The sequence below is a fragment of the Cygnus olor genome, chromosome 1 (assembly GCF_009769625.2).
Source record: "Cygnus olor isolate bCygOlo1 chromosome 1, bCygOlo1.pri.v2, whole genome shotgun sequence".
Lineage (NCBI taxonomy): Eukaryota > Metazoa > Chordata > Aves > Anseriformes > Anatidae > Cygnus > Cygnus olor.
This window is the reverse complement of record NC_049169.1, coordinates 61,619,230-61,644,404: the sequence shown is the minus strand read 5'-3', so window position 1 is coordinate 61,644,404 and position 25,175 is coordinate 61,619,230. Positions and strand designations below refer to the sequence as shown.

The 25,175-nt window shown below is 43.2% G+C and overlaps 1 protein-coding gene across 2 annotated transcripts in view; it reads right to left on the bottom strand.

The window, feature by feature from the left end:
* The window catches only part of AGK (acylglycerol kinase), a 33,748-nt gene extending 18,202 nt beyond the window's left edge, over nucleotides 1-15,546 (bottom strand). For both annotated transcript variants that reach the window (XR_005820984.1, XM_040561205.1), the window contains exons 1-6: nucleotides 15,371-15,546; nucleotides 9,022-9,061; nucleotides 5,439-5,518; nucleotides 4,159-4,234; nucleotides 2,686-2,778; nucleotides 1,677-1,709 (exon numbers count right to left, since the gene is read on the bottom strand). Coding sequence is in view for 1 of the 2 variants with exons in the window: in XM_040561205.1 (XP_040417139.1) it covers nucleotides 1,677-1,709; nucleotides 2,686-2,778; nucleotides 4,159-4,234; nucleotides 5,439-5,518; nucleotides 9,022-9,061; nucleotides 15,371-15,480 (432 nt within the window). In the remaining variant the exon portion in view is untranslated. The remainder of the gene's footprint in view (nucleotides 1-1,676; nucleotides 1,710-2,685; nucleotides 2,779-4,158; nucleotides 4,235-5,438; nucleotides 5,519-9,021; nucleotides 9,062-15,370) is intronic.
* Between the last annotated feature and the right edge of the window lie 9,629 nt (nucleotides 15,547-25,175).

Below are 25,175 nucleotides of genomic sequence, written 5' to 3'. Positions count from 1 at the left end.
TCTGCCATCTTTCTTAATACTGATGGTGGCAGCGCAAGCTCTGCATCTCATTTACCATTGCAGAAATCTCCATCTGACAGAATACCCTTGCATGGCAAAGAGATTTTCTCAGTTAAGGAAAGGAAATTAATTGGTTCCTCTGGCATCCAAGTGATGAAGCAGCAGAAGGTCTAATTTTTGGAGATCACTGACCATGTTATTTTTCTGTAGCACAGTTCAGTAAAAGGGCTTGTTGAAGGAGCAAGTTATTACACTGCACCTCATAATAAGCTGTGCTTTGTGGAATGTTTCAGAAAATCAACGTAAAGCACTGCATATCACAATGTACCATCTCCCTCCTGGGTGGTGCTCCTAGCAGCTCCAGATACTGCAGATCCCCACTGGCTAAATAACGTCTGTCTCACTTCATGCCCACCTGCTCTCCCTTGCTATCTCTGTCTCACGGGCAAGTGTTAACACACCTCTTCTTCAGAATTGCTTTACAGCTTGCAGAAGACAGGCCATTCGCAGCTCATGCGGTCAGGCTCTGCTTCCTTAGCTACTAGGACCAATGCTTCTGGAATACCTCGCACAGACTCTTCTTATCCAGACAACAGTGGTATGACATACCCGAGTAAAAAGGGAAGCAGAGCACAGCGTGAGGGGGCTGAACTGCAAATCCCTACCCGTAGGACAGAGTGATATGAAGGATGAGAATTCCTTGGCCATAGAATGATGGCAATACTACAATGCAGTACTCTACCCAAAATAGTGCTGGATGCAGAATTTTCTATGCAAATCAATCCCAACTATATTAAGATAATAAGTCAAAAATAGAGATGAAAAACTAGCCAGTAAAGCCTCTAAAATTTTTTTCCAGAATCTTCAGATTATAGAGGTCTCAGGGATCATCTACAATAATACTAAAATAAAAAAAATGATGCCTCAGAACTAATACAGCTAGCACCCCCTTAAAAACATTGGCATAGTTGCAGAGTTTCTCTTGTCACATTCAGACAAAGCAACTGCCTAAAGAGATGCAATTCTAGCTGCCAAGTATATCATCGTAATCTTGTCTGGATCATTTAATTGAGTTTTTGCCAGCTCTTGCCGGAAGGTTTTGGGAACAATGATCCCCTCCTTTCTTCGATAACACTGTCCTCCCTCTTTGAAAAGAAAAATCTCTCTCATTTCCATTCTGAGTGTTCCACCTTGAGAGGTTACAATTTGCTTTCCATAGCCATCTACACAGGTAGATATTCACAGCTTGAAAAAAATGGCAAAACAATCATAAAGCAACAGGAGCACAGCCATAAGCAAATTCAGTTTCAAGCCTGTATAAATACAAGAAAAACAAGTACTTTTGCCCAATGCTTCTGCAAAACAAAGCAGCATACACAGCTGTCTATGGATCTTTGAAAGTTGTGCATTTGGCTTCTCAACAATCCCTGCTCTGAAGCTGGAAACTTCCCAAAGATGAGGCTTGGGAGCCATTGCACTCCGTGAGAAAGGGAATGAAGAACAATGGGAAGAATTACAGGACACTAGCATGGCTGACTTATCATGCAGCACACTGGCTTGGGATTAGCAAGCCATAGTATCTGCAGAAAAAAGCTGGGACCAAGGGGTCACAGTGGATACACATGACACTTTTCCTAAGAAACGGACAAAATTCTGAAAACAACAGATTTCCTCACCTCATCAGCTCTGCGGAGAAGTCCAGTTATGACCTGAAAAACATGGGAAAGTCTTAATCTTTGAGACTTTTATTTTGCAATTACAGTAGAAAGCTGTGAAATTCGTACACAAATTTATTCTTTGGAAAAGATTTAAGAAACAGCTTCTCTTTTGGAACATGCGACTGTTGCTTGCATGGGAAAGGATGCACGCTCAGTGTGCAAACATGATGGGAACAGCGGGGTTCTGAGTGCTTATGAGTATATGCTGGCACCACAACCGATGCCAGTGTAAATGCTTTAACGTTGAATAAACCCAGATAAATCCCTCTTGTATAAATGCAAGAACCGCAACTGGTCAGTGTGTGATTAAGAATAATAAACTCTAAGCTCAGGAGAAATTTGCAGATGTATTCCAACCACTTTCTCTTAAAGTCATTGTACTTCATTTAGCCATTGCCTTATGAAGCCAGTAGTTAGCATTCCTGGAAATGCTTTAACAAAAAACAACCTGCCTTGAAAGAGAGCACTCCCCAGTTATGCTGGCGGTTTGCTCCTGTCATTAATTGTCTTGACAACAGACATTTATTAAATGCATAACATGCTTTGGCATCACTCCCACTTAATTTTTAAATTATTTGATTCCCTCTCAACAAAACACACATTCATCCTGGGCAGTACAGATAGGCTAGTAATAAACTTTGAAAATTAAACCATTAGAGCTACATTACACAGAAAGAAAAAGTTGGAAACATTTCTCCTCAAATAATTTTCTCATTCTAGAATGAGAAAATGCCAAACATTCCTGTTCCCCACCCCATCTCCCATCATCACTTTTAGGCAAAAAAAACAGCTATCAGAGTTTCCTTATTCCGAGAAGCTCAAAACACTGACTGAAAACATGGATGCTAAAACAGACAAATCTTCAGTAATAGCTGTTGTGAAGTTGTTGTCGCATTACACAGACTCAATCTTCTCACCCTCAGCTTGGCTATGATTCTCAACAAATAGGACAAAGCTCCTGTAGTACCTCTTGTACTGTGCCATCTCCTCCTGCAATAATGATCAAATCTGTGTTTTCCATCAGTTCCAGCAGCTTTTTTGCTTGCCCTTCATAATCAGTCTGGAGAAACAGAAATACAAACGTGAGAACTCAGGTGATTATTTCTAGGATTTCTCTTCTGTAGAAAAAAAAATCTATCCATTTGTTTAATAATTATTCTCATATAAGCACAAAGTACTGTATACTTCTTACATTACATTCACTGAAATTTCTTCACCTTATGAAACAAACCCCTTGCCTAGTACAATATAAAAAGTAAACACAGATACACAAAGCCTAAAAGAATACCATAGTAACTCTCATTCAGTAGATCTAGATTATCCAGCAATAATCAAATTTCCAAATAGTTTTACATTTAAATAAAACCACAGGCAAACTACACTCTTGCAGAAAAAAGTCCCATCACCTTTAGCAGCCAAGGTGTTGTATTTCTCCTGAAATACAGGACCAGCTACATGCAAGGCCGCTGCCCAACAGCAGGCTAGGAAGCTGCTGACAGCTGCTTCAGCAGTAAAGAATGCACTGACTTTGTAAACCACCGGAACTGTTTTTTTTTGCAAAACGAATGCTTTTTGCAGGGACGTTTCAGTCCCAGTTACTGGCCTAGCCCTGTTTTGCTAACTTTTCAGATCTGAAGTTACAACATGTCAGTTTTAATTCTTGCAAAACATTTTTTGGTCTTAGGCTAAGACTATACATTTTCAATGAACAGAAAAGGGCATTAATAAAAGCAGCATTTTAACACTAAACAAAAGCTTACAAAATTATTCCAAGACAGGAAGACAACTATTAGGGTACTTCACTGCCAAGACATAGTGACTACTAGACAATCCACATATCACAGCCTCAAAAATCTGCGAAAAGATCAGAATCCCTTCATGTTTACTTTTTGTTCTCTTTCCAAAGAAAACTTCTCTGCTAATTCAGGCCATTACAGCTCAGTGTTCTGCTTTTGTGATGGGGATGTTGAATTATCTGGGGATACACTGAAAAAAAAAATTAGTGGAAAAATAAAAGGTTATTTTTAATTAATTTGAAGAGTTCCACAGCACATCAAAGTTCCTCGCTTCTGAATTCTGCAAGTTCAGGCAAAACTGACAATTTCAACAGCGATGGGCATGCACCACTAGCCAGCATGCAAGTATTTAGAGATTTTCCTCTCAAACATGAATTATAGAAGGGCTGCTTTAGACAGTCAGAGAAGTAGATGTGCTGCTTTAGCTGAAAATTAAAAAGTCTGTACAGAGTTTGTAAATTAACTGTGAATTAAAACGAAAAAGATTAAGTACTATTTTAAAATCTCAGTAATTATTTCTTCCTACCAGATGCCTATGGGACAACTAAGAATTTCAAGTACACCTAAAATTGAATTTCAGTTCTTCAAGAGCAGAAAGCAAAGCTGACAATATATCTACATTAACAGAACCTCTCACTTCTTACCTTAACCACAGTTACATCCAAGCCAGATAAGTGCAAAATTGGAGCAGCATTCTTCTCAAAAAGGTTCCTGGCTTTACTAGTTAAAAACAAGGGAAAACTATTTCAATAATCTGGTAGTTAAAAAAAAAAAGGAAGAAAAAAAAATGAATAACAACAAGAAATATAGTTAAAAACAGAGCATACAATCTACACAATCAGTCACCAGACCTGCCAGTCAGGAAAGATGAGATTTCATTTGCTTCAAATGTATTATATTTCTAGACTCATATCTCAGATGTCAGCTTTTTTGTTACAGTTTTAATAAATGCAGAAGAGGTTATCTGGCTTTCTACAAAAATAATTTTAAAAATCAAAACAAGATCTCCAGAGAGAGATTTATTAGAAAAATTAATGACTTACAGAGCAGCAGGCTTTAATACAACAAAGAAAGTCCATTTGGATTTTCAGAAAGATTAAAAATATATATTTATTTACTTTTACATATCATTAAATAAGTCTGGAAGTAAAATTTGATCTGACCTTCTTTTGTTAAAGGACTCATGCATTTTATGCTTGTAACCGCCTAATAAAATAATTATTCATTAACTATATGTTACTTAGAAGTAGAAATATGAGACCAGAAGTCAGAGACTTTAATTTATTGACACTATGCATTTTTCAGTCATGGTTGTTTTGAATAAAAGCACGTAAGTTCAAGTCCTCCCATGTCAGATATATCATTTCTCTGATATCATTACTGAGATGCAACTGATAGCTTAGCTGATTAGCAGAAACAGACATACATCATATCCAAGATAACTGTTTTCCACTAATGAATATGCAAAAACAGCAGCTGACCTCTTCCAGGAGTCTTGCCCTCAGCCCATATTTAGCCTCCCAGTTTGTAGGCACATCCCTTTCAAGGACAGGTTCCTACAGAAGTAAGATCACTGCTGGCTAACTTCAACTCTTGAAGCAATCAAGGTCATCTCTTATTTCTATAGTTTTTGAGGAGGGAAACGTGCCACATACAAAGGTATGTGGAGGAATGACAAAGACCCAAACACAGGATAAAAGAAAATTTATATATACACATATATATTTGAAAATAATTCTTTCAACTCAAGCATCTAATTCTGTTCTTCATTGTAATATTTTTGGTGATAGATATTTTGGCATAGTTACACAGCACCAGCTTGGCATCAGAGGGGGGCAAAAATGAGCTCAAAAATTTGGCCGGCTTTTATAGTGAATGGCAGATTAGAAAAACAGAATGAAGTGTAGGGGAGGGGAAATTTTACCCTTTGCAAGCTGCTGGGTTGAGGAACACTGTTGCTTTCTTCAGTGGCATACTGGAAGGAATCAGCTGGTTGCCAAAAACCTTAATAAGAAAAAAAGAGCACAGTTCAGTTTCTCTTTTAAGCACATTAGTAAAGCAGTTCAAAATAATGCATCTCCCCAAATGTCAGTAGGCTTTCACTTTCAAGCCTCATGACAATCAAATGACTTCCATCTGCAGTCATTGTACAGGTCTCCTATTCAAAGATCACTACTCTTAGCAACAGCTCACGCCATTGTCATAAGAAATCTTTATCTCATTTTTACAGTTCAACCAATTTTTTTTTTTTGGTCAAATTCTAGTTGTCTGGCATGGGAGATCCAGGGAGAACTATCCTTGACTTTAAGGTTATTTGATTTTCCCATGTAATGCTCATGCACCTGCTTGCCATCTTCTTCTTGCGGCTTCTTCCACTCCTGTCCTTCATTTCTCATATCTCCTCTGCTTATTTTTGTATTTTCTATGCTTAAGTTTTTGAAAATACAAAAGAAGATAATCACCAGAGAGTTTGCCCTCACCTATGTGCAAATCCAGTTTCCTCAGACACTTCTTCCTCCTCCTGTCTCTTTATAAGAACCACTCAGTTCCTCTTCATCTTTTAATCCAGTTCTGAACAGATGCCTTGATTTTAAGTTCTTTGAGAGTTACTTCATGCAGCCTCTTGTGCCTTTTAGCCATTTGTACCTATGTCCACAGCTTTTCAGCACAGGAGAGGCACGAGAAGGCAAGGCTTCCACACACTACTTCCCACTCTGCAGACCTCTTTTAGCTCACCTAAAGGCATCCTCACTACCACACAAATCAAACTGGTTTGGGATACAAGGCTGACAACATTCAGCAGTACCAACCAGAAGCCCTGGAAATAAAGCAGGAACAAAAGGCTACCGTGCTGAACATGACACAGTCATCTGTCCCTACTTTCTTTTCCCTTTACTTTAAAGGTTAATCCCCTGGCAGGAATTTTTATATTGAAGAAGGCAGACACTGTGCACAAAACACTGTAGATTTTAGTGATCATTAGCTGTTTAAAGTTGAAATTACTTCCCCTTGCCAACTTTGCTCAGGAAGCCTCAATTAGAAGTGTGCAGCTGGCTATGTCACTTAAAACATTCAAATTTCTTCTTCAAGAAAGAAGAAGGATAAGAGAAGTTGCTGAGAGTAAAGGAATGGTCAAAGAAAGGGAAATAAATCAACAGCTCCTTAGTTTTACCAAAAAATTAGCTGGCAAAATGAACTATGTGTTTTATTGCATTTAGGGGAGAGAGGGGGGGCAGGATTGGGAAAGATAGGAGACCTCTGGCACGTTACTGCTGTTAAAAACAATTAATTATTTACTTGGGGGAGCACGACATGATGTATTTGCTTGCTCTAAACAACCTAAAAAAGCTTATAAAAAATTTAGGAGTACTGACATGATCATTTCTATATATAATATACTTAGACATTTATGCTACATATGGGGGCACTTCTAAAGCAAATTCAGATTTTTAAGACAGGAAATAAATTAATAATAATGCAACATTTTCTAAGTTTTGTGGTTTTTTTTTTGTTGTTGTTTTTCTCCCAGAGCCCAACGTAAGTAAAGCCAACTTAAAGCCATTAAAAATTGTTATTAAATATATATGAAGCTATTATTTAGGAAAGGCAATGCCTTTTTCAATTCCTTGTTAAAGCAAAACTCCAGGTATTGCGTTTCTGGATTCCTAGTATGAAACTTACTATTTTGCAATTATGAAAAACCCATTACACAAAGGCTTTACGGTGTTTTATGAAAACAAACAGAGAAACAATATTCCATTACGGAAAACCATTCCCGCTTCACAGACTGAATTTGTCACCTAAGCACGACCTGTCTAATACAGACCCAGAGTGCACTAACATCTATCGGAGAGGCCACGTCTGCAAAGCCCATAGGTGGCTGACACTGGTTTGTTTGGGAGAGGGAGGTGTAAAAGGTTTTCAGTTTGGTAAATGGGTTCTTCATTGGGGAACCCTTCTGTAATCATTTGCCACCCCAAGGTTGTCATTGCGAGCTGATATTTTAATTCGGACATGCACGGTGGAGTTTTTGCAGGAAGTACTGCTATAGGGGATGCTTTGGCAGCAAGGCAGGTTATCAGCAATTTGGTATTGTTCTAGGCTTAAGAACTCAAAACAACTTCCATAAAAATAATAGGGAGCCCCTCCCACTTCACTCAGACCAAGCTTTTTCTTGAGTGAGCCTGCCTCGATTTTTCTCAGCACTTATACAGCACTGTAAACACAAGTAGCATTTTTCACACAATTACAGATTGTTGCTATTCCAAAGACTAAACCAGACATTTAATGCCTTGCTACTGTATTGCTGTGCGTTTTCAAGCTGTATTTGGCACTGACACATCAGTGAGAACAGAAATTACAGCATGAACTGACTACTGAACTTTCTGGTTCATTCCTTTCTAATGCAGGAGTCTTCTGCAGGATATCTTCCAAAGCTTCACCCCCCTTGCAATTGTAGGAAGCTCTATTTCATTTATAAGAATAAGCTTCAAATACTGAGGTATTAACTGCTATTTCTGGAAAGAAAAAAAAAAAAAAAAGCTATTGCTTTGATATCTGTGCAGTGAAAATGAATACAGAAAGCATAAAAATGAAGAACAGGTTCTTTGAGTTGCTATAGTCAAATACTATACGTATTCAACTCTGAAGGTATCATTTTTGAAAGCAGTATTTTCTTTTTTTTTTTTAGTTATTATTATATTTTTAACTATAAAATTATTATATATTTTTCCTCATTCTTCCATGAGACTTGAGCTCCCTTACATCTATTTTGGCAAAAAATTCCACAGTCCAGATCAAGTTGCCGTGAACATCTTTCCTTCAACATCTGGCAGATAAAAAACTGGGATTACGCAGGTGCACCACTGCTGTAAAGCAGGGTAACCTCAAGCAAAGATCTTTAATGAGAAAAATAATGTTCAGCATTCTTCTCAGGCCCCAGTACGTAGCAATGGGAACAGTATCACGCCCTGCAAAATCTCTAACATCTGGCATGGAGAAGTGGGTTTAAAATTAACTTTGTTTGAAGGAGGTAGAAAGACTCTTAAAATCCTGCACGACACCACCGAGGCAACCAGAGCTATCGGCACAGCGTCCTTGATGAAGGCGCTCGGGGATGAACAGAGAAGGGTGAAGTCTGCCCAGCGGAGCGCTAACGCGAAGCGGTTTGCCCTGCCTCTGCCCCGACAACACGCCTCGTGGTGGATCTCAGATTGCAGTCTCCTGTCTCCTCGTCTTTCTACCAGAAAATTTCAGGCCCAGAGGAATGCAGTCAGCAGAAAGAGAGGCCTGGGTAGCTGGAGCAGTGACGGACGTGTACCCCAGCGATAGCACCCCAGCTTCGGGCTGGAGGCCGGCTGCCCTTCGGTGCCTGAGCAGCAGGACACAGATGGCAGCACCGTAAGGCTCGTCTCGGAGAGAGGGCCTGCTGGGAGAATCCCAGGAGCCCTGCACGGCCAAGATAAGAGGGGATTTTAATCTAATTTTATCACTTTAGATGGCATTACCTCGGCTTCTTGGCACGCAGCTCTTCGTAGCAGGTTATCGCTGTTAGGTAAGACAGAACAGAGTGGACATTAGGTTGAGTAAGTTTAAAACAATTTGCTCATTTTCACGATATAGGTCTGTACCCTTTTTACACATGCTTTGACAGCTCTAAAACAAAAAATACAGGTTCTTTAAGGCCTATTTAACACATGTTTAAGGATAAAATGCCCTTGTAAACACACATGCATAGTTTTTATTTTTTTTAACACGTACACGCAAACACATAGTGTTTTCGACAGTAAATCAAAGCAGGAAACAAAGAGAAGGATGCCAAGTGTGCTGAGATTACAAAAGCCACCAGACACTGTACAGCTGTGATTTAATTTTAAATTGCTACATAACTGTACAACTGTACTCCAGATCTAAGTTTTTTTTTTTTTTTAATGCTAACATTACCTGTTTTTTACACTGAAGGTACTTCCCACTCTGACAGTACAGAAGAGCGTTAGAGTAGACTTAAGTGTAACTTACACGGACTTAAATCTGCGTGCCTTACACCTGTGAACTCCCCCATCCATCGGATTGTAAGCTGGACATGTTAATGCAGCACATACCACCCAGCCAGGTCTGCGCATGGACTAAAGCTACAACTCAAAGAGGTGAAAATCACTCACCTCACCTCAGTGAAATTTAAAAGAAGAAAGAAAGTATTGGTATTAGACATGCCACTGACGGTCATGTCAGAAAGAGATACCAGGCTAATCCTTGTGCTTGTCATTGGCGACGGACAGCATTAGCACGGCAGCGGGCAGCCACACCAGAGACTGAGCTACTGAGTGCAGAACACAACTCAGTTCTTCTCCAGACCCAAAAATGCCCTTTTGGGACTCCCGGACAAAAAAGAGAGTCCTGTTCTGCAGCACCTGGTCTCACCTGTCCTATAGACGCCAGACACTTCCCGCTCCTTGCTAAACCCAAAAAACTCCATCAGTTTTCTCTTGGCAGTATCTGGCAAGACAGTACAGTCTTGCCTCAAAAATCCCCAATACAAAAAATCAATACCAGTTATAGTCAGCGTAACACATACCAAAATTAACATATTAGACCCATTAAAGGGACTCAAGGCCAGCCATGAAAAACAATCGACTGGGAAAGCAGCACACTCCTGCCCCATACTGTGGCTCATTGGGCCAAATTCTGCAGCTGAAATGGCAGAAGAGAAGGCAAAGCCTTGGCCAGAACAATGGACCCAATGAAGTGGGATCTGTGCCATTCCACAAGCCTAGACTATTCATCTGTCACTGGAGCCATATAAATCACTGCTTCTGACATCACCAAAAGATGCTGCAGTGCCCTAAAAGGAGAAGTCGGGTGACTTTAGGTGAGATACTGAGTTCTGAGAACATAACTGTGAAGCAAAAAAAGACAGATTTATTCTTAGTCAAAGTAAAAAGACTAAGGGAGAACTCACGCATGGAAAAAGAAAACATGCAAATAATACCCCATCAAGATAACAAGTAACTGGAATGTCTAAAACAATTTCCTTGGAGGCCTAACAATGCTTTTAGCTGCCACGTTATCTCCTTAAGACCAAAGCAGTAAGCCATTTGTAGTAACTACCTGAAATATTACTTAGAGGAGCAGCAGGCCTGTGCTTGATTGCGCTAATCTAACGAAAGAGCACCAGTTAAAATAACTCTCTCTGCACAGGTTTGTGTACGGAGCTAAACCCGAGTGCTGCAGCTAATTCCCATTCAATCGGGACAGCACCGGGGGCTGCATCCACGCTGCCCTGCTGATTACAAGCCCTCACACACGGACTTTTCCCCCACCCGTGATTATGTGTGGCTAGAGGAAATACAAAGCAATTGCAATGTCAATATATAAAGCTGAAATATTATGGGGTACCAAGAAAACCCTACTACCAAATGATGGCTGCACAGCTGATCCATTTGCGAACTGCAGTCCTGACCTCATTAACAAATTCTAGTCAAGTCCGTGTCATCTGATTGCTGCACATCGCTGCTACTTTGCTCAGAAATCAAGCTGGGTCACATCACCAGCCGGCCTGTTTCCTGGTGCCTGCAACCTTATAATGCCCGCAGCGTTAATAACCTTTAAAATCGAGTCCAGCATAACTTTCAAAAGCACTCGAAAGATACTGCGTTGTCTGTCCCAACCTGCGAAGACCCCCAAAATAGTGATCAAGAAGCTGTGAGAGGCCTGCAGCCACAGCAAGTGGCTTGGGACAACCAGCTCCCCTGGAAGCAACTGTACCATGAGCGCCTAAAGCAGCTTGGATGCGAGATCCTCTTTCAGGAAGGGTTACCAGCATTAAATCTAAGACTCTGAAGTATGTTCAGCCAACAAGAAGCCTAAAAGCACTCTGTTTGACCAAAGCTGTGCGCACAGGACCAGTCTCCAGAGCTACCACAGAACTCCTTCCAGAGTTTATCTTCACAGAGAGCATTTTGGCTGCTTCCAACACAACAAGAGCACAGCATCCTCTGCTTGGTATCGGCCTTTACTTTCAGCTTGGCTTTGGAAGGACATGAAAGACAAACCTACGTTTGAATCAGCTTTACCCAAGGATTAGAATTTATGCCCCACGTTTTTTGATGAAGTTTTGATGAAATAAAGTGGGCCGCTGAGGAAGAGATATGCAGAAAGGTGACCAAGTGAGTTATCAGTTGGCAAACACTCAGAGACTAACGCTCAACTTACAGATAAGAATAAGACTCGGTTTGCTGGCAAGCAGTCAAAGGCCCAGATGCTTTGCCAGCATTTTCTATGGAGAAAGTCAATACTTCAATGCATACAGAGCTCGGCTGTGTATCTGAGGGGTCCACTGCCTCAGTACAATGCAGAAGTCCCCGTCCTGACCAGGATGATCACTCACCCAGCAGTACCACTGCAATGCTCTGGCCAAACTGGACTACCAGTTAAGCTGAGATTAAACTCCTGCTGGCCTGCCGTAGCTGGTGACTCACTGCACCACCTGGACACACAGAGAGCAGCAACAGCCCTCCTTAGGAGAGCAGATCCAGGGCAGAAACTGAGAAGTGAGAGGGGATTCCAAATCTGGTGGAAGTTTTAAAATAATCAAATGGTACCTTTTCTTGCTGTTTCATTCATCAGTAAGGAACCATCGCAAGAAAAGACAAAATACAGAATACAATTCAAAAGGATTTTAATTTTATACTGTGACTCCTTACACTAATGAATTCAATGAGCACCAGCAGCTACCACACAGAAACACAGCCAGAATTGTTATGTGCCCTCTTTTCATCCTATTAAGTAAGAAGAGATCAAAAAAAAAAAAAAAAAAAAGCAAGTTGCTTACTTCTCTGCAATTAATCTCATCTATGTTAAACAGAAGTACAGCACTGCATATCAGCACATATCTGACAATCTGCACACCCTCTAAGGCTGGATCTGGTGTACCTGTAGTATGATATGCTGTTGGTTAAAATGAAGTTAACACATACGTTCACGTAATCCAGAGAAATTAAAGGGAAACAACCTCACATGTGACAACACTGAGTTCTTGTCTTTCTTCTTCAATATTACAAGGGTATTTGCTATCTCAAATGCAACACAACAGATTTTACAAGCATATTCCTTTATGAGAACCAAAGGAATTTTAAGGCTCACCAAGGTTTTATAAGAATAGCAAGAGGGTTTTAATTAGAAGTAGTTCAACCAGACGTTATGTCTATCACTCTACATCTGAAAAACCTTTGCCACCTCCTGACTGATGTCTCCTTTGAAGAGGTGCTGTCCATTGCATTACGTATCTAGAGTGGCTGAATCACAAATGGTGAAGGGGAAACCAGCACAAAGCTTCTTCTGTACTCTTCCGGTTCATTTAAAAAGCCCTGACTTTTAAACCAGTCAGCGTTTGCACAAACACCTCCAGAGATGAAAGGCTAACACACTGATCCGAAACTAAATGCTGCATGAAGAAAGTAAGACTGGGCTATGAAGCTCCTTGGCCCTTACAGTTACGGTCACCGACAACCTTCAGCCTCACTCGGTGAGGAATCCTTTCACTCCAGTGCCCCTCTCTCCTGTACAGCCTACATAGCACAAGGGCATCCACATCAGACCCCTGGTGCAGCCTGCTGGAAGGAGACAACCAGCTCCATTTCCCCACAGGGGAGTTACACACAGGACAAGTCTGGAGAAGGCAACATTCTCCTTGTCCCTGTCTGCCCGTGTAGCATCCTATGAAGTCTTAAGCCAGTACCCCAGAGCTCTTCTGTCCCTACAGGCATGCAGAGACTGACTTTGGAAGAGTAGCCATTTATTTGCAGGACAGATTGTTACTTGCAATGGCTCCACTTAAGGCAGACATCATAGCCTCTGCATCCAAAAGAAGAATGAACCTTGAGAAGTCAGAAAAGCAAATTATCTTCTCCTTGCCAGAGAATAACTTAGAAATTCCATGAGAACGGAAAAGCCAAGAAGAAGGATGCAGGAGGGGAAAAAACTTTCTTCAGCTGCAAATAAATGAGCAAGACCTCAGACAGCTAATTCCAGGAAGTCAGAGGCTAATCTGAACTGATGCTGTGCTAAAGCAAGCCCCTTCGTCAGAAAAACTGGTGATGCCAGAAACTGAAGCATAAGACTTCGCTAAACCTTTAATCTGTTCTAAAAGGGCAAATATAAGTCTAGCAAAGTATGCCTGATGAATAGTAATTTGGCCTCGGATGTCGACAGCAGCAAGCCTCACGGCCAGTGCAGCCCACGTGCAGCTCCCTCACTGACCTCTCCAAGCGCCGCCTGCAGCAGGTTCTGCACAGGGTGACGGCACCCCACACGCTCCCCAGCGCGACTGGTACATAAGCAATGACACTGGGGATTACTGAATGTATCAAAAAAAAAAAAAACACAAAATCCATTACCACATTTGGAGGCGAAACAGAAGGTGCAGAGAGGGACCCTGGCCTATCCCTGCTGTCCAGCAGCCACAAGATAAGGCCTTTGCTGGGCACATGGCAGCAGGGGAGAGCTGCTGAGATAACCTCAAACTTTTACACTCTTGCCACCAGGCTTGTCTGTCACTCCTCCTTCTATTCTCTGGCTAAAACAAACCTCCACAGAGTACAAGAAATGGCTAAACGGTTGTCACTTTTTCCCAAACTACTTAAATCTCCAAAAGCACTCTTTTACAGCTGTGCTGCAGTCTGCATCAAAGTTACACAGAGCTGTTTGCCATCACAGGATTTCCTATCTTGCATTTCCTACGTGCAGTAAGGAAATGGTGTGTGTTTTCCCCTACAGATAAAAAGGGAAGATTGAAGAACAGGATGATTTTTCCCGCACTACATCATCTGGGTTAAAGCACTGTGCCTATATTCGGTGTAAAAAAACTGAGCGCTGAAATGTAGATACCAACAGTTCCCTTAGTCTTTTGCCTCTCATGTTTTTCTCTTTATTCACCTTCGGTTCTGACAGCATATCACCTACGCTGTGATCACTTTCTCTGTGATCCTAAGCTGTTTTCACAGGTACTGCGAGAGAACTGCGCAGGGAATGAACACCGCCAAACCCCACAGCGTACAGGCACACGAGTTCACAGAAGCAGGCACAAAGGGGAGACTGGTTGTGCCTGATGCTGCTCCTAGGCCCCCTCAGGTGCCCACTCCCCACGTGCCCAAGGAGCAGATTTAGCCTTTTTCCTAGTGCTCTGTCTCAGTAGCTCTCTCCAGCACCCAGGGCAGCCGTGCTGGCATCCATGGCAAGAGGAGGCCAGGGGAGAGGCCACGCAGCGTACCTGGGGTGGGCACGGGATCCTCTGCCCCAACAGCCAGCCCCTCACAGGGATGCTGCCGAGCAATTTCTTCCTCCGTCCTTTTTACATTTAGTTTATTAAAACTGGCTAACGGGTATCTAAAATAGCAGCATCATCTGTAATGACTTATTTGCGTTTTGCTATTTTATCTGGACTCAAAGTTGAAGCCTTCAGAAGGAAAAGCAGAACGCAAGCCCAAGGACTCACTGAAGGAAGGCATTACAAAACCAACCTGTTGAGCACCAACACCTCCGCTTACAGCACGGCCATACCCTGTACTTCTCTGCGTGCTGGTGCGTGTAACCACGATGTCACCAGCACTTCCACACACCCAACGTCATTCTCTATCTCCCCAAAACCCGCCCTACCATCCTCGCCCTCCACCAAAACCAGAGGTGCTGGGGGAGAGTTTTTGGCTGCTCGCCTGCACCCAGCAGAGCCCTTTAGCTGCGGGCGAGCAGCCAGCACCTAAAGCGATTTAAAATCTCCCCGGGCCCCGACCTCCGCCTGAAGCCGCCCCCAGGCCGGGGGCCGGCCGCTGTCGGAGCCGCACCCCCCTCAGCGGCCCTTACCGGTGCCTGCCGTGCAGCCAGCTCGCCCCCCAGCCCAGCAGGCCGGCCCCCAGCGCCGTTTTCTTCCAGTGACTCCGCAGGGTCGCCAGCACCCTCCTGGCCCCGGCCATGCCGCCGGGGAAGCGGGCCCGGCCGCCGGGAAGCCACGCTCAGCCCGCGGCCGCCGCCGCCCGGCTCGGCTGGAAACGGCTCCCCCGGCCCCGCGTTCCGCTCCGCACCGCCCGCACGGCCCCGGCGGGTCCCCGAAGGGCGGCCCTAAAGTCGCTTAAAAGCCCAAATCCCAAGGGAAAGCCTTTTCACGGCCCTACCGCTGTCCCGCGGGGCGGCCCAAGGCCACCGCCAGGAGCCAGGGGAGCGGTGGCTCCACACAGGTGTCTCGTAGAATCACAGAATCATTAAGGCTGGAAGAGACCTCCAAGACCATCAGGTCCAACCATCCCCCTACCACCAATGCCACCCACTAAACCATGTCCCCAGGCACCACGTCCAACCTTCCCTTGAACACCCCCAGGGATGGTGACTCCACCACCTCCCTGGGCAACCAGTTCCAGTGCCTGAGTGCTCTTTCTGAGAAGAAATGTCTACCGATTTCTAACCTAAATGTCCCCTGGTGCAACATCCAACATACAAAACAATCCCAGAAACTATTTCTAAAGGTCCAGACAGCTGTCCAGATGGCGTCTGGCCTAGGAAATGCCTGGGATTTGCTGTCTGAGCCGCAGCAAGTGGGTGCACCAGGAGAAACATCTCAAGCCTCCCCCGGAGGGCAGGGCCTGCTCATGGGGATGCCATGTGGCCCCAGTGTCATGCAGGGCGAGGAGGGGACGTGACCAAGTGACAGGACCCAGCTTCGCAAGGGGACAAGTGCTCGGACAACCCAGGGGTGACAGCCCCATCCAGCCTCATGCCTGGCTTTGTCGGATGCCTGGAAGAGCACAAGCAACCACAGAGATACATCAGGGAGGTGCTGAACGGCCTGATAAACAAAGAGATCCTCCCCGTCCTGTGAAAAACAAAAACTCAAGATGAATCATTGGCTAAATAAGTGGTGTAAGGAAGCGCTCTGCTTTTGGAGAACGCTGCCCTCCTTCCACCAGGGCTTATAGATTTGTGGTGACAACGACCCCGTCTGCACGGGACCAGCTGGTTGGGGCAATGAACTTAAGGCTGGGGAGAAAATTTGTCTCAGAATCCGTTTTTTTCCCTCTAGCAAAATGCCATCTTCATCAACATCCAAACATTTACAAAAATATTAGAGTCAATAAAATTATTTTTATGTAAAAAACTTCCCCAAATCTTTCTCCTTCATGATGTCTGGTTGGGATGTGGGTAGTAACACAAGAGGGCTGATGGAGGCCACATGTGGGACTCTGGATATGCAAAAGTCTGTTCTGAAAGAGTCACGTTGATGCAGAAGAGAGTCCAGGAGCCACTCTGTTGTTAGTGATGAGGAAAGCAGATTAAAACTTGCAGGTTGGTTTCTCTTCTGTAGGTTTTGTGTGTGTGTTGTTTGTTTGTTTCCATCATTTTGTCTAGTAGAAGATTTGGGATTTGTTTTTCTAAGAAAAACATTAAAAGATCAGGTCCTGATGAATATTTCAGGCACATCCTTGTCCAGTAGACATTGCTTCCCACTTAAATATTCCAGGCTCATCTGTCCAGCGCATCTCAGCACAGACACTTGATGTGCTGCTGAATGTTCCAGGTGGTGTAGAGTGATTAAATGTCCTACTTCTTTTTTTTTTTTTTTTTTTTTTTTTTTTGTGGTGTCCCATTTTTTGTAAGGGTTCAGGTGGTGTGGCCAACTGCTAACAGCAACAATAGAACAGATACTAGTACTCTCATCCTACTTTCCTTAGCTTATGAAAATATAAAGATTGCTTGCTGATAAATACTTTTCAAATTTGTCATTCTTATGAGCTGCCACAAATAATTTACAAAGACCTGTAACTTCCTATTTCACAACCAAGTCTACTGAATATAGTTATGTTTATTAACAACGCTTCCAAAACAACCTTGAATTTTTAAAATAAAGCCTTTTTAGTATGCCAGTACATGTTCAGAGAAGTCAGAATAATGCTTAAATATGTGAAGGGCCTGAATATCTCTAAGATGGCTGAATGGTAATTTTCCTGAGTTCATATGCATGAAAACACATTTGAGTAATATAAATGAGACATTTTAGCTTGAATAATAGTTGTCTTTCCACATCGCTAGCAAAGGGTCTTGACCCTGCTCTAAGCAGCATGGTCGGGCTGGACGAGCTCCAAAGGTCCCTTGTCCCACCTCAGCCATTCTGGGACACCATCTGAGAATTTGGCCTGGGAAATTTGAGATGGTGCTTTTCAAAGACAACTGCCCTTAGAAGAAACACTGCAGAGAGCAATGACAGATTGTGCGCTTATCTCATTACCTGGCTTTACTTAGGATGCAGTGTCCATTCTGAAAGCCCTCCTGGCAAACATGTATGTCCTAGTTTTTGGCTGTGGCAGTCTGATCACCCTCAAGGTAGATCACACCTGCTGTGCTGCCGCATGTACCAGGTAGTTCCTTTTTAGCTCTCCCAGCTTTTTGCATGTCAAATCAATAGAAGTAGGTATTAGAGTACGTGCAATGAAAAATGAGAGGATAAAGGTCTGTTTTTGAGCATCCTCCACTTTATATGCTGTAGCCATTTTTTGGCCAAGTAAAATGCCTACTACCTTTTTCAGAAAACTGTTTGCAGGAGGCTGAAATGTGTGTTTAGTTTTTCTTTGAATGCTAGATGCTTTGCGTAAAAAGAAGTCAGTGTTTGAAAAGCTGCCCCACAGCTGTGATACTTGACTTGGGATGTGTCACCTAAAATCACCACACAAGTTGTTTGTGAAGACAGGTGTGTGCCTCAACCCAATTACTCATATCTGACCCATTTTTAAGAGCATTTTTTTTATCATCCCATCTGTACCATCAATGTCAAGTCTGTTAGCAGAAGAAGCTTCAGATACATGACCGTGCGTCAGGGACATACTTGTTTGTAACTTCAGTAAAGTCATGTGCTTGACCAGCTGAGCTCCCTTCTTAGCTAGAGAATATGGCAGAAACATTAGAGAGTTGGTTTTTTGTTTGTTTGTTTGTTTTTTCTTTCTTTCTGCTGCTTAGCAATGTCCTACAAGTATATGTACGTAAGTATTGTCAAGGACAGAGAATGATTTAGTCTCCTTTTCTGTGCAGCACAATCCATCCTTACATCCTCACCTCAGCTAACTCATCTCTGTTGGTGTTTTTCTGTCATGGTTGTTCCTCTGGGAATAGGACTGAAGTTACTGATTTCATCACTCAGTACGTAGTTTTGAGTGGAACCTTCCAAAAAATCTAAGTTGGGAACAGAAGTCCTGTTCCCAGCCACCACTTGGTACCGCTGGAGATTTATTCAAATTCATGGCCTGAAAGCTAATTCTAGCCACGTAGTCTGTAGGTAGTCCCCATACAGCTGAGTTGGATGACCCCATCACACATCTCCAGTCGCTTCTGCAACAGCACTCTACAAGGTCAGAGGGGAGTTTCTTCGCGTGGTGGTAACATGAAAGATTTGTGCCTGTGTGTAAATAAAAGAAAGGGACACCCCCAGTCCAGTGTAGCTGTAGGGTTTGAGACCCTTTTGTCTGCTGGTTATTCTGGCATGTGTGACTCAGCTGAGGATGGGCTGAGGGTATCAGAGAGCAGGGCTGGAAACAACATCTCCTGCCATAGTGGTGATCCTGTCTTCAGGTGCTTCCTTACAGGTAGAACACAAATAATCGTTTGCATTGCAGAGACTGCATTTGTTGCTCTGTAGGAAGTGTATGTTTGCCACAGCAATGTAAGTCTGTGTTCCTGCCAGACCGAGGCAGCATTGTTTCTGGTTGTGGTCTGCCTCCCCAACTCCCTTTTACACATTTTTAATATCACTATGGCCAGAGTGACATGGGGAGAGCATCTGCTTTTGGCACAGAAACCTCAAGCTTTTGTGCCACTGATGAGAAAATCCCAACTGCAAATCTCTCCACACCTCTGGCCCAGCAAGGGAGATTATAATTTGCTTTGCTTTAATTCTGCAACACCTGAACACCAAGCATGATTTACGGAGGGGAAGAGCCCTTTTCCTCAGTCCCACAGGGTGTCTCTCCAGATCTGCCTGAGAGATGGGAGCTCCAGGTTCGCAGGTGCATACACCAACTTTTCTCTCCCAACAAGCCATGGGCACAGGCTGAGCTGCAGAAAGAGAGCTCTTTCTCTCCCTGTCCAGGGGTTCCCATGCTAGTTGAAGTCTCTGTTGGGTGTCCCAGTCAGTGTTTCTTTACTCATGTTCTCCAGCTTGTGTGTCCAGCGCTGGAAGCCATGCTTCACCCCATGTCCCTGGTCCCTCTCCATTCACCACTGGTCACGGTTCTGTGTAAGTGCAGGGAGTATTGCAGCCACTGAAGCTTATCAGAGAAACTTCCTATCTGCGAGAGCAGAAAAAGTTCATGATGGATTTTCTTGCCCTCATTTCCAGCTCTGCCTGAAGGTGCAAGCCCCCAAGGCAATCATGTCTGCAGCCAGCGCCCGCTCCACTGGCGTGGAGAAAGATCTGAATTACACTGGCAGAGTTTGTGGTTGAGTAACTCAGAGAAACTGCACGAGAATAAATCCGATCGGTAAGCAGAACACGGTATGAGCTTCACCCTCACTAGGTCAAAATCCAGGAGCGTGCCTAGAATAACTTCTACAGCACAAAACACTGCCTTTGCACCTTGTCTTTTCTTCCCATGGCTGGACTATTACACAGAAATATTCCCCGATTCTCAGAGTTTATTAACCTATTTTTCCAAGGGAATGAATGGAGATATTCACAGCTTTTGAGCAGCCACAGAAACCCATTAAGTTTCTCTGTGGCAATCCTGTCAGGAGGCTGTTCCTTAGCAGAGACACATTTCAGGACGCTCTGCATTTACTCCCAACCTATTTGGACTCAGTAAATGCAGGTGCCGCTGAGGCATTAGGGTGAGCAGCTCTGGCTCTAAGCTTTAAATGTAGCTGGGCAACAGACAAAAATGCCTATAGGCTTGTGGTCTCAGAGCTGGCCAGAGGTATTAATTCATCCCCAGCACCATTTGGCTCTCCCTCAGGTCTGCTTTGAATGAAGGAACAAGGACAGTCCCCTGGTCTGGATCGATCCATTCACCCAGCAGCACAAAACCACGCACAGAAAAATCCGTAGCAACTCCTGTGTCTGCTCTACTATTCACTTTCACTGCAGGTCTCGGTGAGGGCTACACCAAGGACATCACTTTTACCACTTGTGCAGGTTCCTGCTCTTTAGACAGTCCCGCTGACCCGGGCTAAGGTCACTCATCTCAGAGCCCGCGTGGTTACCATGTTGCTGCTACATATTAAGGGACACAGAAAGCAGCAAATGCAGAGAGGAGAGAGACCATGTGCACAGTGTGGAAGTGCTCGTGGGACGTGCATGCCTCTGTAAGCAGTATCCATTTGGAAGGGAGGTAGCTGGCACCCAGCACGCTGGTAACATCTAGCCTCTCCCGGGCGTAAATCCATGGACAGGTATTGTCACTGTCACCAGCAGAACCTCAGAGTGGGTGGTTTAGAGACATGAGAATCTCACAGGTATTTTGCTTCCAGCAAAGAGTAATGCTCATTGTTTAATAAAAGTAATAAGTAAATAAATGTGTATTCTCTCCACTTGACCCTGTTGTACAGCTGGATGAGAGAGGGTAGGAAATTAAGGCTTCCACACTGTTTACTGATTGTTATGTACTACTTACCTATGGTTACATGAAGACATCACCTACCTGTTCTGTCCTATATCACCTAAACACCACTGTTATATACCATTCTGGTTGCATCCTATAGCCAGATGATGCTATATGCAGAAAATCTCCCGAAAACTACAAATACATCTGTAGCAATGATTCATTTACTGAAGCAGTGACATCCTAATCTATGGACCAGATGGAATGGGGCCTTGGGCAATTGTAATCAAAGAGCAGCAGCCAGATTTAGAAGGAAGGAGAGATTCCCAGTTGGTTTCCTATTAAATATTTCTATTTTCATTTTGTTTTGACTCAGTTGTGCGCATCACCATGGCCCACTGCACACATCTGGCTGACATCTTAGATCGCATACCCAGCACATTGCTGCGTTTGCTAAAAGTTTCACTTCTTCCAAAGTCAGTGCCAGTGCTCTGTGACAGCATGCTGTTTTATCCTTGTCCTTAGGCAGAGCTGGGGGACAGCAGGATCAGTCGCAGTCGAAGGCGGGATGAGAAAATCCATCACTGTAATGAAGCGCCACTCCCGTTCTTCTTCACCAGCAAGATATCTTTGCCACTGTAGGAGCTGGAAGATTAATTTGGCTTGGATTCTGGAGCACAAAATATGGCCACTGAGGAAAAGTGTAATCCTGCTGCATTACTGTAGATTGGTCTAGTTCAGCCTCTGCCAAAAGATAGATCCTGCATCTAACACTGATACTGATCTCTGTTTATAACCTGGACATTTCATCAGTCTATGAAGTAGAGTTCTTACTGTTTTCAAGTGTTGGTAATGCATACCTGTAGTTTGAGGTTTTTTTTTCTCCTTTTTAAATTAGTTAAAAGCTAAAATTTAAATTAGAAGAAAATCTGATATCTTGCTTTTTCATTATCTTGTATCTTCCAATTATCTCAAAGGTCATCTTTTCACTCTTTCCATTAGAAAATTTGCTGGAGTTACAGATCTGTCTGTCCTATCATATGTACTGTTTCCTTAGGTTTTGGAAGGCATCTGAGAGTTCTTCTAAAGATATTCTCTGTATAAACTCTGTACATTTTCAGCAACTGTATGTCAGCAAGCTGTGTAACTAGTTTGTGTTTTGTACAGCTTTACATTGCATTTATCTTCCAGAAAGTTGCTAAGTGATAGGTTTTAAAAATAGTTGTAGTTATTCTCATGTTGTTAATTTATGTGCTAATTATAACGCAGACACTGGTTTTGAATTCCATGGAGTTCCTTTCATTACATATAGTGTATTTTCTTTGAATTCGTATCACATTGTGATCTGGTGTCATTTGAAAGGCTGACTCTGCTTTTCCTGCTGTGTAGAGGTTCTTTTCACTTAATACGTTGCTTTCAGGATCTATGGTAAGCTGATGTCGGGGGCAATGTAAAACTCTGGGACTTGACTAGGCTAGATTAGAACAGACTTGTATTTTGCATTAAATGAAAGCAGTTTGAGCCACAGTTACTAGTCCTTCCAAATGCTCAGGCGTTGCTGACTCCATTTATATGACATCTTTGCTTGCTTTGATTTCTTGCTTTCCCGTTTTAAGAACAGATGGGAAAAGTAATTTAAGTACTGAACACCATAAGGTACCTAGAGTAAAGTAAATTAAGGAAATACCATGAGTGAAAGAATAAAGCAGTTAAACCACTAACAGAAGATTTACAATTAAGAATTAACAGAGAATATAAACTTTGCCAAGTGACAGAAATCACCTGGTCCAGGGTTAATGCTGCAAAGCATGGACAGGGCTCTGACATCACAGGTATGTGGAGAAACCCAAGTCATCACACAAGAGAGGACTGGAGAAGTCAGACATGCAAAACCGGCATATGGAGTTATACACACAGTAACAGGTAACATAAATTGGGATAATGTCCACTATGTGACCAAAGACACAAGGAGTACACTGGATTGCATTGCTTTAAAAAATGTGTGAATGCAAAAAGAAGGAATATACAGGATGGGTAAAGAAAGAAAAAAAAAGGACAGCACAATTTGCTTAGATGAACGTTATATAGCAAAAATGTACAATGCAGCAGCCAAAGGTGAAATCGTCTAGCTGGAAGTAAATAGGATGCTTTAACTGTTATACAGAAGCAAATGTGTTGCCAGAAATACTTTTAGAAACTCTTGTAGCAGAATTACACATAGCACAAGGCATACAGGGAAAACTGAATGGACAGTGCAAAGCTTATTAAGCATAAAGAGGTATGTGAACAAGACTTGAAAATAAATGGGAAATATATTGGAAAAGGCAGAATTTCTACTAGTTCCCAGGAAAAATCTCATCTGTATACAGAATAGGCCTGGAAGTGTACCCCTTCCCTTAGCCTCATGCTACCATCTCCTCCCTGCAATCCTTGTTTTGGTGAAAAAGAAGCTAAATCAGTAGCTAAATTCTGATGCTAAATCAGAGGCGAAGGGGGGATCTTAACAGGGTCATTGGCCAGAGGATCATAGAAACAGGTACCGCCCCGTTCCTTGTTGTAGGGACAAAGAATGGTATCTCCTAGTACCAGAACTGTCAGCACAAAGCTAAGCAAACAAAACTGAAAATTCTAGATAAATGGAAATACCATGTGAATAAATGGCATTAACACAGAAGTCAGCGAGTAGACGGTGAGTAGACAGAGGAGGTTCTGCCCACAGAGACATGGAAAATGTATAAAGTCTAACCGCTTGCAGCAAGCGCCTGGAGCACTGCTGCATGGTGATGCTTAATGGATGGGCATTGCCAATATTAATCCGGGGCCTGAGAAACTGGAGGGGTTGGTTAGGGGACTCTACTCCAATGATTCAAAGCACAAGAGCTAAATTATGCACTTATGCCTCCAAGGACACTATTAGTGGTGTTGCAAAGCTATGCTCAAAGCTGCGGAACAATGACTTCTGTGCCACGGATGCCGATGAAACTTGATGTCAGCATGTTCTAGTAAATAGAGATTTTGGCTCTAATTCACAGAAAACAGTGTTTCCTGAAATTGGCCATGTAACACTCGCTGAGATGGTGAAGCCAGTTCCTCCTGGGAAAGCACATTTGCTTTACTGTCTGCAGGTAAATGCTCCACTGGCAGACATCTGGGGGGCCCAGACCCATTCCCAGCTACCTCCGTGTAAATGCAGTAGGTGCAGCTTGGAATTAGCTTTCTGTGCAATGACCTGACTTAGAAAAACAGCCAACCAAACATTTCTGCCTACTTTGGACAGAATAAAGACTGTGATTGCCAGAGATATAGCTGAGGGTGAGAGGATGGAAAGTAAGTAACATTATTAGCACAATTCCCATTACAAAATACGTGGAAACATATTACTTAGGAACAAAATGGACATGTGAAAGTCCTCCAGGGACTGAAAAGTCTCAGCAAAGGGCCAGGAAAATCTTCCACAGCCCATTAAAGGTACTGACACATCTGGTAAAACTCACCATGTATACACAGGCAAGTTAGGTGGTTTGTTTGGATGGTAGCAGACATGCGAGAGTCCTCTGCATATCTTTGTGTGGATGTACATGGGTTGCCATCACTTTATGAACACAGTGGGACACAATAAGCTTGTGTACTCACTTGAGATTGTCACGTCCAGCACACGATGAGGTACGTGATCTTCTCCAAGTCCAATAGAGCAGAGGAGAAGGGGGCAATGAGTGAGATGTTTCCCCAAGAGGGGTGGGCAGCCACTGGATCTGTGGGTTCATGGCCACACAACAGCATGTCCCCAGTCAGTGCCACAGAGCCACGCAGCATGTGGAAGGCTCCTTGCACTAACGCTGATCCTGAAATGCCACTGAGGATTGATTTAGAACGGAGGATAAGGTCTAAAATCTACGACTTTGTTAGTGAGCATCCCTGTCACTGTTGTGCTGTCAGGCTTTTGTCGCTGGTACACACGGATGATGGGAGCTGGACAAAGCATGGAACAGAGCTCTCAAAAGCCAGTGGCTCTCTGAGTGCCCTGTTCGATCTCTTGGGCTTGTCAAAACCTCGCAGTTCACACTGAAACCGAAACCGGTGGCACAGCTCCAGCA